Source organism: Ruditapes philippinarum, unplaced genomic scaffold (assembly GCF_026571515.1).
Source record: "Ruditapes philippinarum isolate M1 unplaced genomic scaffold, ASM2657151v2 ctg592_1_1_1_1, whole genome shotgun sequence".
Taxonomy (NCBI): Eukaryota; Metazoa; Mollusca; class Bivalvia; order Venerida; family Veneridae; genus Ruditapes; species Ruditapes philippinarum.
This window is the reverse complement of record NW_026854960.1, coordinates 701238-719130: the sequence shown is the minus strand read 5'-3', so window position 1 is coordinate 719130 and position 17893 is coordinate 701238. Positions and strand designations below refer to the sequence as shown.

The window sequence follows — 17893 nt, the reverse complement described above, 5'->3', positions numbered from 1 at the left end:
TTCATTTTTTACGATTCATTCTATTTTCTATTCATCAATCACTTACATATCCCATTGTTTTGTGAAGAATACATACTTTATAATCTTACTTAAAGAATATAATAAAAAAAAATACTTTAAAATGTTTCACAAAACTTCTAACAAACTACTATGTTGGTATATTAAAGGGAATTATAGAATTTGCAGTTGACTACTTATTTTTTTACTATTTAACAAACTACTAACAAATTACTAAGTAGTACCATTTCCCTATCAAAGCTATCCCACTTTAACGAATCAAAATATTGGAAAAAATACATTGAATAGTATTACTATAAACAATTCTAAGCATCTACAATGTTCTTCAAACATTTCAGATTTCTTCATATAATTAATAATTTTTACAAATAAATAATACAAAAGCAATAAGCTTGTGAAAAAACATACTTAACAAAATCAACTCAGCTTGTGAAACAATGTTTCTTAACAAAATCAACTATAAAAAGCTTACAAAAATGGGGTTTAAAATTGAGATAAAAAGATAAAGAGTTATGTGCCTTTGAAATTAGTAATGCATCGGTCAATTGTAACCCAAGCCCACTCCCCACTTCTGGATGATAGTGGGGACCCAAGTCTCCTCCCTCACTCCTGGAAGACAGTTGAGACCCATGCCGCCAACCCAACTAGTAGATAGTGGGGACACAAGCCCTCTTCCCCAAACTTAGATCCTGGGGACCTAAATGCTGCCCCCAATCCTGGGAGATAGTGGGGCCAATGAGCCACTTATTTACCTTAGGCTTAATTTACACTTCTGATTCATGTGGCCATATTGTTCTGGCACCAAACTATTCTGAAGCAGGGAAACATTGCAGTACAGAGGAATTTAGTGTGGAATTTATGATCTCTCTTTCCCCATATTGCTTGGATTTTGGCTGGGGTACAACAATCCATAATACAAAGTCGCCATTTCTTTCAGGGTGGGAGAGCGAAGGTCATAATTGATTTCCGCATAATGAAGAGAGTTACATAAAAGTCACAACAGTAAATCATGTAACACACTTAATGCACTAAGACATGCATGGTATATCCACCTTGTGTTATGCTTAGCTGGATATCTTCCTCTCAGGAAACTAAGGGTGGACACATACCTGAACCAACATGCTCTCAGTTCTCTGAAGAGGGATTCAAACCTACAGCCACAGAGATCAGTAACATAAACCTTTATTCTGTGACCATGCTGGGTCTATGTTAATATCTGATGAGCAATGCTAAACTCTTACAGACTACAAAATTAAAGGAAAACTTTGACTTCCTAACTTCAACCTTGTTGAAAATCAAATACTGTTTTAAAGACTGAATATCTCTTTAGCTTTGAGACATGATGCACTTTCCTTTATCTCTAACAAAAACTTAGTTTAAGTTTTTTTTAGCTGTCCTCTTTTCCATATTTTCAATATTTTCTCTTTTCTCAATGATAGTTACTGTCATGTATGTGTTAACAATCAAGCTGTACAAAAATATTGTCAAAAATGTAATTTTACACAGCAAACTTTGTATATATTCACAAAGGTGGGACACACTTTATTGCATCAATTACCCCCCCCAACAATGTTTTCAAAATTCAAAAGCACTGAACCTGATTAAAATAGGAAAGCACTTGGTTGTAATGGATCAATTTAAAACACATAAACTTCATTAAAATAACTTTTACAAAACATGTACATAATATATTTATCCTTAATTGTTTTCAATTACAATGTAATTTATAGAGTCCAGCATTGGTTTGTAAAGCAATCACACTGTCTTTTAATACTTAAACTGTTTAAGAATGCTGGCTGCAATACTGACTTGTCTATGCTACTTTTATATTGTATCGTTCTTGCATCTAGATGAATATTGAACTAATTCAATATAGTAAACTTATTGAAATCTAGGCAGATGTATTTTATATTGTTTAGGAAATAGATAGCAATTTTGAGTGCATTGTAGAATAATGCATGGTTTAAGTTCAAATGTGGAGGAATATAATCGTAAAGGCCGATAGACCCCGAGTAATTAATTTCAAAGCATTTGAACGGTAAACTGTGCATTATTATACTATAATGCAAGAAAAAATTAATACCTATTTCCATTCTAACTTGCTAATAAAAATGACAATTGATAAAAATATGTTGGAATATATTTAGCATAGAAGTAATTTTCCTGAAGCATTTAGTTCATTGATGTCATATCAGACATGTAAGCATATTTTTTTATTTGCTGTGCATATATCGTGTAATATGCACTTGATTGCTTGATAACTTAATTGTTAGAATATGTATTAGAGTGTTAATGCACCTTTTTTCCTGCATTAAAATCTTCAGAAGCATGAAATGGGCATTTAAAGCCTGTGTCCAAAGGCCAAGGAAGTTTTACTTACTTAAAAGTAGTGCAATATATTGAATTGTTCACTTTGTCATCAGAATGCAAGGAAAGAATTAGATAGACTGTGAGAGGTAGATTAAGACATTCCGTAGCATATGTTATAAAAGCCGCCCTCAAACTATAAATTTCTACCTTAACACAATCACTGTGCAAGCACTAATAAAAAGTTTCTTTTTAAAAATCATCATACATGTACTACATATTAAAAGTCCCACATTTGATAAGAAAAAATATATAAATAAATCCGCACTAAGTCCTTCATAACTTCAACTCGTCTAGAACTTTCTTGACATCGTCAAAAACCTGTAAGTAGAAAATAAACATTAAAATGATGTAATAATATTTTGAGATGCTATTATTAGAAAAGTAATAATTAAATTTATATGCTGATACATGAGATATGAAATCCGATTTGTATACTTTGTTCAGAAATATAAGCCGCATCATGACAAAACCATTATGTTGGTTTTGTCATGACGCTGCTCAATTATGATGAAATCAGCTACAGAATAACATTAGCCAGAATGCAATAATTTCAATAACATGCAGCTGTACGGTTTTATGAAGCAAATACAAATACAAGTATCAATATTTTGCAAGCATTTGCTTCATGCTTTAATTTTATTACCCAAATAAGTAGCAGTTAGAGTTAAAATTCTCAGTCGCAACAATGCTGTTACAGTAATATTGTATTTTTTCAGCTATCACTGGTGGAGAAAGAACTATGGTTCTACTCTCATGAGCGGGCACCTACGATAATCAGCTTACATTCTTATTAATCCTGGACAGCAAATGATGCATCTGTAATTCTATATATACACACAGGAAAACATTTTGCACCTATGTTTTGCACATAAACACAAGAAGGGCTGTTGTTGATGGAAAATTTTGTATTGATATATCGAATGCTGAATATCGACGATATATCCAATTCAATAGCTTGTACATTTGAATATTCGTAACTATTTAAACTGTTATGGTCTATGCAAGCATGTTTCATACATCACAAATACACAATACCAAACAAACGAATGTTTACTTGTTATGATATCTTACAGAATTTTGAAAATTAAATCCAGTGTTCAAATTTAAGGCAAGAAAAAGTGAGAAAAGGGATTTTGTTTTTCCTTTGCACAAAATAGAGTGATATTTTCACAAGACATGAAGAAATGGGTTTTAAAATTGTATCAATATTCTAAATTGTAAATTAATATTGTATCAATTGATATATCAATACTGCGATATTCAACACAAATGATATCACAAGAAACATCTACCACTACAGGACTAATTGATGAGTAAGAGTATGCTCCCCTGCTGCTATAAAGGGCAGTAAAGAAGATAAAATGTAGAGTTCCTAATGCTGTTTTTCTGTTGGATACTAGAACAAAAGAAATGTACTTAGTCTTTTCTATGGTATCAAATGAGTGATAAGCGAATATAAGTTACCTCATCTGGTGTTTTTTCTGCATGTAAATGACTCACTAAATCTAGAGCTTTATAATGGTCTATAATTGGCATAGTTGAATTGTTATATGTGTGAATTCTGAAACAAGGAAACAAAAAGATTTTTTGTAAAGTCTGAAATAACAAGACAAAATATTTTTTTTTCTTAAAAAAGAAAAAGTATAAAAGTACAAAAGCACTAATATTTCATATACTATTAATTAGTAAATTCACAAACACTGGAGTCTAGAACAATGGAGACTAGTATATTTGACTATAACCAGACTCTATACTGCTGCAATCTTCATTTCAGCACTCAGATATCAAAACCCCTTTTATTAACAATGGGTGATTCCAAATTCAAAACAGGACATGTTCATTATAAATATTCAGGTGTATATGGCTTTGAATTTGGAACAGTCTACTTGTAATTCAGGGCATATAGATATCGTAATACCTACTATATTATGATAAGGAAAAAATGTATAAATACTTCTTTTACTTAAAATAATTCAATGTAGCAAACAGCAGACTTCCTTACAGATAAAACAATATCCCTTTTTGAGATTAAAGAGTAATAACAATCAAGAATTGGTTAAATTTGCTATTTTCAAGTCTTTTCAAAATGCTTCATAAAAGAATGTAAAATATTTGAAATTAAAGTCAAGAGTAATCATAAAGAACTGGTATACTTTTCTAGTATCAAAATGCTTCATATAAGAATGTAAATACCTCTTTTTTAAGCTTTCCATATTGTCATCAGACCTGCCACTTGTTTTACCTCTATTTAAACATCTATCTACACACACCTACAAATATAGTATAATTTGTTATTTTGCTCTGTTGTTTAGAAAATAGATATCAATAATAATACCTTTCATTTTTATAATTTACTTGGCATGAAGAATCAATTACTTAAGTGGCCCAACAAAATTTCTGTAAATATCAATCAGAATTTACCTGTAATGTTCAATTTTTAAAGAGTGGGGCAGTCTTTTTATATTTCAGGCAGAATTATATTTTATCTCAACCATTTTCTAATATCAAACTGTTGGTCAATCACTATTAAAATTAACAGTCCATTTTATTTTTTTGAAATGTTTAGTCAATTCAGCTCAACTAATGTGCCTTTAATGTTTACTTACATCCTCACGACAATCAAAGAATAACACACGTCTTACAGTTGCCACATCGTCCATAGCTTTATTCCATCCATCCAAATTATCTTTGTTCCTTGGAAAACCGTCAATTAAAAAATTCTTTTTGCCACTATCTTCCATTGCCTGAATAAAAAAATTAACCTTTTAAATATACATCTAATTATAATGTAAACTTTTAATCAGAATTAAAAACACCATTTTCCTTATGAAATAATTATCATTTACAGGCGACGATTTCTTGCACCCGTAAATCTGTCTCTTATTCATTTTTTTTTTAATTTTGATCTAAAATATTTTCATTTTGAAACTTTGTTTGCTTACAAAATACCTTTCTACATGACAGCCTGCTTTTTTTCATTGCCACTTCAGGGATTTTGGGAACATGACCCATACCCATGGAATTGGGAATCACGGCGATGCTTTGATAAAAATTTGGGAAAAATGTATGACTGAAATTTTGCAGTGATTAAATGAATGTAAACAATCACTGTCTAGGATTGCATCTTAAAACATTTAAGCACTATTACAGTGAAAAAGCTCTTATTTTCAAAGATTTTAGAATTCAATATTCAATATTTTTATTTTGTAACTTTCAATTGGGAATATTTTTCTGTGGATTGGGAAAATAATATACTAATTTCAATTGGGAATATGACCCAATAACAGCTACAAAATAAGCCCAAAAAAATCCCTGCACTTACATGCAAGCCCTCATAATTTTTAAAGGAGTTAAGTTGTTACTGCACAAAGGTGACAATACCGGTATGTGATGTACATGTAAACTGTGAGATGACGGCTCATCAAATAATGAAGTTCAGACTTACCTGCCCTTCCACTTGTCCCAGCTATTTCCTCACATGAAAGAATTTACAGTCAGAAGCCATAGTAATGATGGGCAATAAAATAAGAAGAAAAATATTTTTTTTAAAACTTACACGTTGAAGCAGGGAACAAGTTATTTCTACTGGTACAATGGTACCAGCACGTATATGGCCCTCAATCTCCTCCCCATATTGTGACCCGGCTCTTTGTCTTTCCTCCCTCAGTAGGTCCCCTGCACTCAAATGTTTATAATCGTAATTCTAAAGAAAAGAAAATGACAGAATTTACTTACATTGATCAAACATGAAAAAGTAAGCATTCGATGAATACATGATCAATAAAGTTCACTGCATTTATACATCTGCATGGTGCAAGCTTGAAGCTAAATTATATCACTTTTCAAAACTGTATCAAACTGTTATTATTTCTATAGTAATTAAAACAAGAGGTATAAACAGGTACGTATATTAACATACGTACCTGGTATAAATAATAATAGAAATTTATTTCATGAAAAAGTAATCATAACAGGTCATCATTCTTTGGTCTTTGTTTTAATAAATTCATTCAAAAACACTCTTTGCCTAGGTATAAAAACATACAAGTCATACCTGCCTGAGAAACAGAACTAATCATTTTAATTTGCCTGTCTTTTTTCTTTTTTGCCTTGACGTCAGAAATTACATTTATAACAAATTGAATACTAATTTGATTACAATAATTGTTCATTCTTATCTTTAATTAAAGCACTCTTACCTTAACTATAAGGTCACATTGTGTTCCTTTACCAGCCCCTGGTCCACCCAGCACAAATAATACATTGTATTTGGCCATGATATTCGAGGTATGAATACTTCGTAAAGATATACGTCCAACTGTTGAGGCAGCAGTTAGTCCTCGTAACACACAACTCACCAAAGAAACCAGCTTGACTCTGTATTAAATAATATTCCTATAAGAAAAAACCCAAGATATTTACACACAAAAAAAAAAACAACACAAAACAAACAAATGATATCACTGAAAGAAGAGTAAAATTATAATATAATGAAAATACAGTCAAAAATTAAAAACTTAAACATCTGAACTTATACAAACTTATACTTGCTTTGAATTTAATTAAACTTTTATTGTCAACAATATATAGGAAATAACAAATATTATCTTATTAAATTTCCTTAAGGCCATTTGATTACATATGCCAAAGATCAAAGATCGTAATCAACAAATAAACATGTCATGATGAAATCTTATCAAACAGAAATGAGACAAAACAAAAAGAGTGCACCCACAGAAGTTATTATTTGTTAAATACAATTTTTTAAATGAATTAAGGGAAAATTTATTTCGCTGTTTTTGAGGATGCTTGGGATAATAAATCTGATAAATTAATACATATCAAAAATGATTGAACATCATCATTTTAGTATAAATCTAAAATAAAATAAAACTAGAAAATTACCTTTTTTTTGTTATAATTAAGAAAACAACTTTGAAGCACATTTAAAATTGCTAAATCAAATAATATGAAGTAATATCTGATGCATTTTTTACAACAAGAGTTCAGCATGTGGTGTAAATGCTTGTCTGTTGAAAATTCTTAGTCAAAAAGGGGCATACAATGTAACTCAAAACATTTTGCTTTCAGAATCATGCCCCTTGGCTAACAACTGCACTTAATCATGATAAGAAAGTATTCCAAGTTTCATGTTGATTACAATGTACTTGTAAAATGTTTGTATAATGGGATATATCAAAGTTTTTGCACGACAACAACGCCACAGCCAACTCAACTTTATATTCTAAACAAACAAGCTTTACTTAATAAAAAAAGTTTATTTTTGTGCATTTCATGCTTGAAGTTTTTCATGTCAAAGAAACTATTCAGCTGGATTATGAAAGGTCTGTCGCTACTTAAGCATGAAATAATTTATGATAAAGGTTCACCATTATAACCTGCCCACTCAGCTTAAGGTCTGAATCTCAACATTGTGGTCCGAATCCTGTGCTGGACAACTAAAATTACTAAGCAGTCTTTCCGAGAATTTAAATCAAGGTCCCTCATAGGAGTGCTAAAACACTTGGCATGCTAAAGAACCAGGAGAAGCTTCTGGAATTGGGAAATGTTTATGTAATATCTTGCATTATTCTCCAAAATCCAAAATGACTAACACTGTCAAGGAGGACTCTCCCATATGGACAACTGGTGATGAGTATAAATAAACTCATATACACACATGTATGCTAAAGTCTTTTTATGAACTAAGAAAAAGATTGAACCATACAGCTATGACCACAATATCAATATTTTTACTCATACATAATGTAATTGATTTGGACATTACCTAATATCTGATATAGATTTCATCAGTAATTAAATGAAGCTTAAGGCAAAAACACAAGCTGTATGCATGCATAACAGATAACAACATGAATTTCAGCTCTATAATTGTTTTTCTAGGAACTACAGTTTAGCCTTATATATAGGTGAATGCTAATTTCATAGCCTTATATAGGTGAAAGCTAATTTAGCCTAATGCAGGTGAAAGATAGCCCAAGTTTTTGTCATATATGATGTGCTCCTCAGTGCTCCTTTTTGTGAAACTTGTACCCATCTTCATGACTTACTATCTTATTAGTGTTCTTGTGTTAATGTATATTGTGTTGGTCAGGTATGATATCCTATATACATGTATTAAGTATTTACTGTCCATTCCCATATTTCCACCCTCTTTCTTGGCATTTCCTACCTCCTACTGAGGCCCATTTTTGGACAAAGCATCTTTGACCTGACCTGTGTTATATATATCTGTGCTATCTTCATACCATTCAATGCCCTGCATTTTTAGCCCACCACCCCTGTCTCAAATTGATTTCCAGTTCCAGTTAATGTAGTGACCATGGCACAGATCCTCTCTATTTTTGTGTCAATTTCTGGCAAAAAATCTGTTTATTGACAAAGACTCAACACCAGCTATATTCTGAATGAATTTCCAATATTTTTCTGTATTTATCAGAAAAAATACAAAAACATGAAATATAGAATTATATATTAAAATTCTATATCTTTATTCTGATATTTCAGCGTTTTTTTTCTCTACTTTGGGAATGGTGCCGGTACCAGACTGATTGGGAAAAATGCGTTACTTTGACTAAAATTGGGAATTTTTTTAATGCATTTTTTCAGCTACAAATGAGATTAGACATCATGAATAAAGATAGCTAACAGCTTCTACTGTCAAAATAGAACTATTGAGTGGTGATTTATATGAATATGTTGGATTCAAATGATTTTAGAAAAATCACTTGGCCTTGTGGGCATTTTAAACAGCCATTTTGGGAATTTAACATTGGAAATTTTAATGTCTATTTTCTATTGGGAATGGTACCGTTTTAGGGTAGTAGTTATATAAAGAAAAAAAAACACTGTATTTACGGTGTTCCGTTTGGACAATTGTTACTTTTAATTTAGTCTTTACCCGTGATGCATGATGGTACGATGGTGGAAACGGCGATAGTATGCTGGTGAAAACGCGATGTGACATCATGTTTTCCTCATCCTGCCATCACGGACACACCATCGTACCATCGCGTTTTCACCATCGTACCATCACCATCGTACCATCGCATTTTCACCATCGTACAATCCCAGTTTCACTATTGTACCATTGCCTTCTTCAAAAATTATGTGTCATATAAACATGAAAAAGGGGAAATAATTCTCAAAAAAGTGACAGTAACCAATTATTTTTCTTTCTGTTTATGTCAGCATGGTCAGATATTAATTATTATGCTCAATAAAAAAACAAAGTTTAAAAGAAATATCTTTATTATTTTTTAAGAAATATGACTTTTTATGTCATAAGCCCGTTCGGGTTTTTTCACCCGCCTGTTTTAATTATCGATCGACTTGAGACTTGAAAATTATGCTTTATTAGTCTAGAGTTGTCAAAAGTAAAATTAAAAAAAAAAAGTTTCAAACGATTTCAAAATTGTTGCTTTGCATAAAAACAAAATTCACTCAAAACTTATTGCGTAAAACGTATATGTGACAATAAATAATAAATTTAGTCTCACCTTTTTGGAATATTACGTGAAAATAGGTTAACGTGGACAACCCGGAAGTGCAATTTATTTGTTTGGCAGAGTATAATATATTTACCATATTACATGTTGTTGTCGTCCGAATTTCAAAATTTCTCATATTCTTTACGCGCGGACTTGAAATGGCTTATGGAAATGGAATTTTAGGAAAAAGAAAAACAATCATATTTTTATTTCTTTTCAAGATAATACTATACAGTTTGGCGTTAAAAAATTATCCAAATATTGATCCTCCAGTTGTTCACAGACATCTTTATAGATAACTATAATTATAGTTATCTATGTCTCTGAGTTGTTATTGTAATTTCTATTTCAATTTGTAAATTTCGCACTTAAGTAAATATAAGCATTAAAAAAACAAAAACAAAACAAAACAACATTATGATGTTATTTCAGCCTAATATGACCAATGTTAGCAAGGAAAATAAAATCAATCGTGAAATCGTACGTGAGACCTGGATACCAAATTCTTTCAATATATACTATACATGTACTTATAGAGTAATATATAAGTCTCTATATGCAGTTTTTAATTGCTGCAGGAATTAATAAAACTTGTCAAATCCTGCACATCTTATTCCGCAACAACCATTATGCTGATCACCCGCGATAGTTTTGCCACTCCAAAATTCCATATCAATCACAATTGTACTCCGTCTGGTCTCGTTTTCACCAATTTATATCAAAATCCTTTTTTTTACTCGAAGTAGCAAGTTCCGTCAAAATGTTGTTCACAATACGTACTGATTATATCGGACTCATACACAGCTGCAAAAACCTAGCGTCTCCAACCAATATTTTATTAATCCAATTAACGTTAAATTAATTAACGGACAGGTTTAATGAAGTATCATTTTATACCAAAGTACGACAAATGATAGAAAAAAATAAAGTTTTTTTTTATTTTATAGGTGTAGGGACATGTCCTCGTTTCCAAAATCAAGACGAGGGTGCTTTACGTACGCCAAGTGTGTACTTTTTGAAAAAGGTATTTTTGTTATAAATAAAGAATTACAAAAAATAAATATACTTTAAACTTTCATTTTTTACCAAATTTGGAAAATCAATTTGTTGATAAAGAATTTACTTTTTCTTACCGAATGTCAGAGGGTGTTAAATGATAAACTTCGAAGCAGAATATCTAATCCCTCTAATTATTTTAAAGTTAAGAGGCATCCATCCAAGAATCCTAGCTGTACTTCCGGTATAATAATAATAATAATAATAATTAAAAAAAATAATAATCATCATCATCATCATCATCATCATCATCAGCAGCAGCAGCAGCAGCAGCAGCAGCAGCAGCAGCAGCAGCATCATCACTATCATTAACTGTATCACTCTGTTGAAGGATGAATGTCTAGAACTTGAATGTTTAATCAATAAGTGTGCATTGTATTTTTATTTATGTTTTCATAATATATCTTCAAATATTATTATATTGTATATCATTGTTGTACCCATGACAATTATGTTCGTCTGTTAACTGATTGAGAATTCGTAAATTATACTAATGTTGTTAAATTTGTCAAATATTTTATAATCACTGGAAAGTGAAAATGACGAGAAAACATTCATTTGTAACCAAAATTATTATACTTGGTATTTAGAGAGAATAGTGATAATTAATATACATGTATTGTTACATGTTAAAATTCATGGCACACTATTGAGGTAATATTGTGAATAGAAAGATATCCACATTACATGCCAAATTGCCGACTATTCTCTTTTATAAGGTAAAAAAAACATAAACATGGTTGGGAACAATACTGATTCTACTGGACTCGTACGGAAAGCTGTAAAACCTATATCAGACTTGGCCAATGCTTTGTCCAATTATTTTGACAGCTGTGTATTCATCAAACAGAATTTACAATGGTAGGATACTACGTCATCGCGCACCTGCTAAATGCTCCCACTTGGACCATTTTTTCGTCGACTCGAAGGTAAAATACAATTTTATTATAAGAAAACGAAAGAGTATTGTGAAATCATGTAGCGCACCAAAGAATGGCTATAGTACTTGAGGTAATTGTAAAAAAAGTTTATAGATTCATTGCCTGGTATAGGCCTGAAAACGGCGTATAAGTGTTTTTCCTCTGAATGCTCCCACTCGGACTTCTCCCGAAACATATAAGAAATAAGGTTGAAAATTCTTCTTGGAATTATTTTTAACGTACCGGAATATAAACCGGTCATGTTTACACATTTTTCTATATTATGTTCAAAATATTTCTATTCAAAAAGTCAGTTTTTTAAAGTTTATTTTATAAAAATGGAAAAATGCTCCACTTCGGACTCGAATGTCAGAAGATGCTCCCACTCGGGACCCAAATATATACAGTTTTTGAAAGCGCATTGCTGTGTTAAGCTTTTTATTGGATTATTCTCACAATTTTAAGACCATTTTGTCAATAACTACTGTGTTTGGCAACATTATACTTTTTCCTTCTTTTTACAGAGATCACTTCTTTGATTCTGTAGAATGACGTCGTTGGATAGATAGAACAAGGTGCCATGACAAAGTTTCAACTGATAGGATCACTATACAAAAGGTGCACTTGGCTTGTGTTGGATCCGAAGGGATAATTTAAAATTATTGCCAACAACAAAGCTAGGACTATAAGACTTTAAATGGACAGTTTGGATCTCAAGAATAAAGTTTTGTTTAGATGTTAAAAAAAATGGTGGTGTTTTATAAAGAAGTCATTATACATTGTTTAGTGCCATACTGGATTAAGATTCTGTTGGACTCGTGTACATATTAGAGGCCAGCATTTATTCAATAATTGCTGACTTTAATATCTTGTTAATAATTTAAAACCCAATGATTTGCGTGTTTTAAAACATCATAATGGTACGTTTATGAACATAGAGAAGTCAACATCTTTCGGTTGATTTGAATAGTTTATTAAAGAACAACATGTAAATCATTTTTGTCATGAACTGGTTAAAAAGTCATACTGCCATACTAGGGCACAAAAAGCACCCACAATTTTTGAAAATTTTGACAATTTTAATATGAAAGTTTCATGTGTACGTTTTTTTCCCAAAATAAAAAAATTTAAAATAAATAAAAAAAATCATGTATTTCTTTTAAGTTTTAAAAATTTTTTTTATGTTTATTTTAAAAAACTGAAATTGTGTATATACATGTATGTATTAATAATTATGGTACTAAAACAATTTTCAAACATAAAGGAATATGTAAAATACGTACTGCAAATGCTTGTCCACATTATATGTAATCATTAAAATATACATATATGCATAATGCATTCATTTCTTATTGAAGAATTCAACTTACACTTAATAGACTTCTCACATCCCCTCGGAGCGTGCACGTCGCTGAGAAGGCACAGGGCATCGGCAGAAGATTTACAACTTGGCTGGTAGACTCAACTTAAATTTTGCCTTCAACCGTGGGCGGTAACTACGGAACTACTTCGTCACTTCTGCGGACCAGCTGCCGATGTCCTGACTAATGCCGAGGGGAGTGGCCCTACAAAGTAGGCTGAGACGACGAGGATGGTGTGCTAGGGTGCGTGAGCCCCTAGCACAGATTGACGGCTTGTAAGGCAGGCCTATAGCTGGCACAAACAGCCCTTTTCAGGGCTAAAACACCTTTCCTTTATTGTCACAGGTTGCTGTACATTTAGGTTCTCATTGACCGCCGTACAGTGACCTACTTTTCGGCTCAAAATTCATATCTTTGGCTAATACTCCGTGGAAATTGCATGGAGGTAAATTATCACCATTTTGTGCTTCAAAATTAACTCTTTAAGGACATGACTGGTGACATGTCCGGGGTCCGTACTCGACAGCGCAAGCTGCATTTTGTGCCCGAAAGGGCGGATGGACCCTCATTAAGCTTTAACTACATACATACATACATACATACATACACTTAATAGAAACTATATTTCTAATTAACTCCCTTTATGAAATGTAAATTCGGTATTATCTTTACAGATAATGCTTTTTGGAACAAACAGTATGGATAAATCCTCATTTGAGCATTTTATTTATGATATAAAACCATAGAAAATTATTTCAGGATATTTAAATGACGTTAAAATAATAACAATAATACAAAAAGGAATCACAGACAGTAAAATCCCCCGCCGCAAAGGAGGAAGTACATTTCATAGAGGAAGTAACCCTTACATTGGCTTACATACGTGTAAAAATTCCAAGTAATGACACTCGTGAAAATTAAAGAAAAGTTATAGCCTAGACATAATAGATCATGACAAAAATAACACTCCCATGAAAAAAAAAAACAAAGAAAAAACAACAAAGAAGCATTAGTGAACACTTCTGGTCCTTATGCTCTGCTATTCACTTCTATTTAACATGTTCAATATAAAGTTTCATGTTTATATCTCAAATACCTTTAGAGGTATGGTCCTTGCAAACTAATGATAGTGAATACAAAGAGCAATAACTCCAAAACTGGAGAGTTGTCATTCTTGTTTGCGGTATTTAACTTTATTGAAATCTATCCTCCAGTGAAGTTTCAGATGAATTGATCCTTTATGACACATTGTCCAAAAATTAACGCAAAAAAAACTGAACAAAAGACAATTACTTCAAAGAAATATTCTAGAGTATTCCTCCTAACTGAGATATATCCACAGTTGGTATCTAAAATATTTACTCCAGCTATGCCGAGCTAAGATGTCCTGCCATGTGCTTCATTACGTCGTAATGTGGTTTATACATGTACCTTTTCCCATACTGATCACAAACACAAATACTTTCTGCAAAACAAAACGTTATTTTTTTTAATGTATAATCAATTTGTTTCTTATTTAAGCGACTCTTTTAAACGAGGAATTGTTTCAACACAACTTTTTTTCTTATTCTCAGGCCGATAACTAATCCTCTAAGAAGACATATTTACGAGACTGTTTATTAGTATCGTATTTCAAAAATGCTTATACATTGAATTCTTACTGATTATATATTGAAATATAAACGTGAATTTAAAGATATTTTGAAAAGATAATAATATCTTAACACAGCAATGTGCTTTCAAAATTTGTATATAATTAGGTCCGAGTGGGAGCATCTCTGAAGTTGAGTCCGAGTGGGAGCATTTCCATTTTTATAAAATGAATTAAGAAAAACTGACTTTTGAATAGAAATATTCGAAACTAATATAGAATAATGGATATACACGACTCGCTTTTTGTTCCGGTACGTTAAAATAATTTTAAAGAAGGTTTTCAACCTTATTTCATAAATGTTTCGAAAGAAGTCCGAGTGGGAGCATTCAGAGAAAATCACTTATCCCGTTTTCAGGCCTAAACCAGGCAATAAATCTATAAACTTTTTTTACAATTATCTCAAGTACTATAGCCTTTCTTTGGTGCGCTACATGATTTTTTAATACTCTTACGTTTTCTTATAATAAAATTGTATTTTACCTTCGAGTCGACGAAAAAATGGTCCAAGTGGGAGCATTTAGCAGGTGCAAAGTATAAAATACACATATGAGCCGCGCCATGACACAACCAACATATAGCTAGTGCGCTTGCGACGAGCATGGATCAAGGCCAGCCTGCGTATCCGCGCTGTCTGATCAGGATCCATGCTGTTCGCTATCAGTTTCTCTACTTGTTATAGGGTTTGTAAGACAATATATATAGATATGCAATACTGACACATACATACAATAGGACAAAGATATGCAATACAAACACATCTATATACAATAAATACAAATTTATGTATAAAGAAATAGTAGATAAGGTTACTTTTCATCACAACCGACTTTGAAGCACGATTGGACTTTACAAAAAGAGCAATCCCATTAAGGACTGTGAAATTAAATAGCTTATGTTTGTATCAAAGTAATGTAAAATAAAGACAGCCATTATTAGATATATTCATCACGATGACAAGTTATACAAAGAACTTGACATTTATAATTGATGAGTCAACGGGCTCTTTAAATATACCTTTCTCCCGTTCTATACAGTTGTCAAAAAACCTTACGTTCAAGTAAGTTTTATTCATGAATTAGGCCAAGTCAATTGCAATTTATGTTTTTCATTCTTGGATTGAAATAAATGCGTATACATGCACATTAAGAATAGATTTGACAGGCTTTGCTTTAGTTAAATTTGACCAATATTCTCACAAATACATCTTATATATACATTGTATTGTGGTTTCTTTTCCTTAATCAAATTTCAGATCTGTTGCAAGTTAAAAATACTGTTAAAAGTGGTAGTGCTTTAACATTTTGACGTTAAGGTGTAAGGGTGTAAAATTTTCTAACACCTAGACGGATTTAGTGCTTTAGTATTAAATTTGTAATGCATTCTGCTGTGAATGCATCATCATCATCATCATCGTCGTCGTCGTCGTTGTCGTCATAGTCAGAAACATCGTTTTTATCATTTATCGCCCTTTCCTATGTATTCTCATTACAACCATTAGAGTTGCTGTTAGTCCAGCTAATTGTACTACGCGTTGGTGCTATTTTGTCCCCCCTCTTTTCACCAAAATCTACGTTTCACCACAGAAAGATCTGTTTCTGGATTTGACAAAGAAGCGAGATTCTGACCAAGAACAAAACTATCTTAGAATCTAGCTTTGGGACGTCAAAATATTTTGACTTAATCGCTACCACTACCATCCTCTTCGTCGTCATCATTTTCTTCTTCTTCCTTATTATATAATTGTAATCATATACGTCATCATTATTATCTGCAGTATTTGTAGAAACATATTCATCATATCATTATTATCTCTTATACACTATATGTACATGTAGTACACGTAATTCTTCTTAAAATGACGAGTATTTTTACATTTGAGGTAGAACGCGACGTAGCGTATGCAAAAAGTTGACCAAATATCTTAAATTCTACAGTATTCCTTTAAGCTGATATAAAATTTATCTTTTAACGCCGAAAAAATGTTTGAAAAATGGCAAGAAAATTGTTAATTTTGTGTAAAATTTTATATCAGCTTAAAGGAAAAATATTTTCCGTCGAATGCTGTAGAATTTAAGATATTTTGTCCGCCAATGGCGTTGCGATACCCGTAACAGACGCCAATTATACTAAACGACGCCATGTTAAATTAAAGCACAGAAGGCGCTGAATTTGTTTAGTTCTCCGAATGTCAAGAAGGTGAAGGTTGTTTTTGTATAGTGCCACCAATGCTTTCCAGCGTTTTAATTGTAGTTAATTGGCTAAAAGACTAATTGTAACACTGATATTCAATCCAATGTTTATTTCACTTAAACAATTTGGTAAAAAAATGAGTTTCCTTATCAGGGATTTGAACTCCAGACCTTTCTTTTTTCTAAGCGAGCGCGCAAAACCCTCGGCCACGGTGAATTTATATGTTGACGGCCTGAAGAAAACCATATTATTCTAAATTAGGACTTGTAACGACGCTAACTGTTGTTTAACACTTGTGTAAATAATCGTGACGCTTACTATAAGCATGTATATCTATAAAGAATAAAACAATATTATAAATCTTCCACCATTCGGGAATTATTTTGCTTGAAAATTAATGCGCCTGTCATTTGACCATCTTTACGCAGTGATCTCCCCTGAAGTTTTCGGCGTTAGTTTACATATAAAGGGAAGTAACCGCTTCAAAAAAGTGGACTACTTTCGGCACTTGCAATTAACAGCATTAGAGTCTGAAATTTCGCTACCATTATTTGTTTGGTCTGACGACCCAAACAAATAAAAACGGGCTTTGATGGTCAATTTTGACGTCGTGTGAACAAAAATTGGCTGAAACTATTGGAATAAAATCAACGGAATCTTATCAGAAATATTGCTTATTTTTTGCATGCCAATTTTTAAGACGCTACTCGAAAGTTCGCAAAGTGTCGCGTTCTACCTTTTAGTAATGAGAAATTACATGAAGCAAACTTTTCATACGGTATAGCCTATTGTGATGCATGCAATGCACTGACG

At 32.0% G+C, this 17893-nt stretch overlaps 1 protein-coding gene across 1 annotated transcript; it reads right to left on the bottom strand.

The window, feature by feature from the left end:
- Positions 1-9990, bottom strand: LOC132741642 (UMP-CMP kinase-like). The gene is made up of 7 exons (XM_060729863.1): positions 9909-9990; positions 6588-6783; positions 5945-6091; positions 4995-5132; positions 4582-4658; positions 3853-3949; positions 1-2706 (listed from the first exon to the last, which is right to left on the bottom strand). The coding sequence occupies exons 2-7, from the start codon at positions 6663-6665 to the stop codon at positions 2662-2664; spliced, it is 582 nt and encodes a 193-aa protein (XP_060585846.1). The 5' UTR covers positions 6666-6783; positions 9909-9990; the 3' UTR covers positions 1-2661.
- Between the last annotated feature and the right edge of the window lie 7903 nt (positions 9991-17893).

Bases quoted from the DNA above. Each gene is read 5' to 3' on its own strand.
- LOC132741642 (XM_060729863.1), bottom strand. From the start codon at position 6,665: ATGGCCAAATACAATGTATTATTTGTGCTGGGTGGACCAGGGGCTGGT. The intron at 4,659-4,994 runs GTAAGTAAACAT...CTATATTTGTAG, and splicing joins TCTTTGATTGTCGTGAGGAT to GTGTGTGTAGATAGATGTTT. The intron at 3,950-4,581 runs GTATTTACATTC...TCCTTGTTTCAG, and splicing joins ATGGAAAGCTTAAAAAAGAG to AATTCACACATATAACAATT.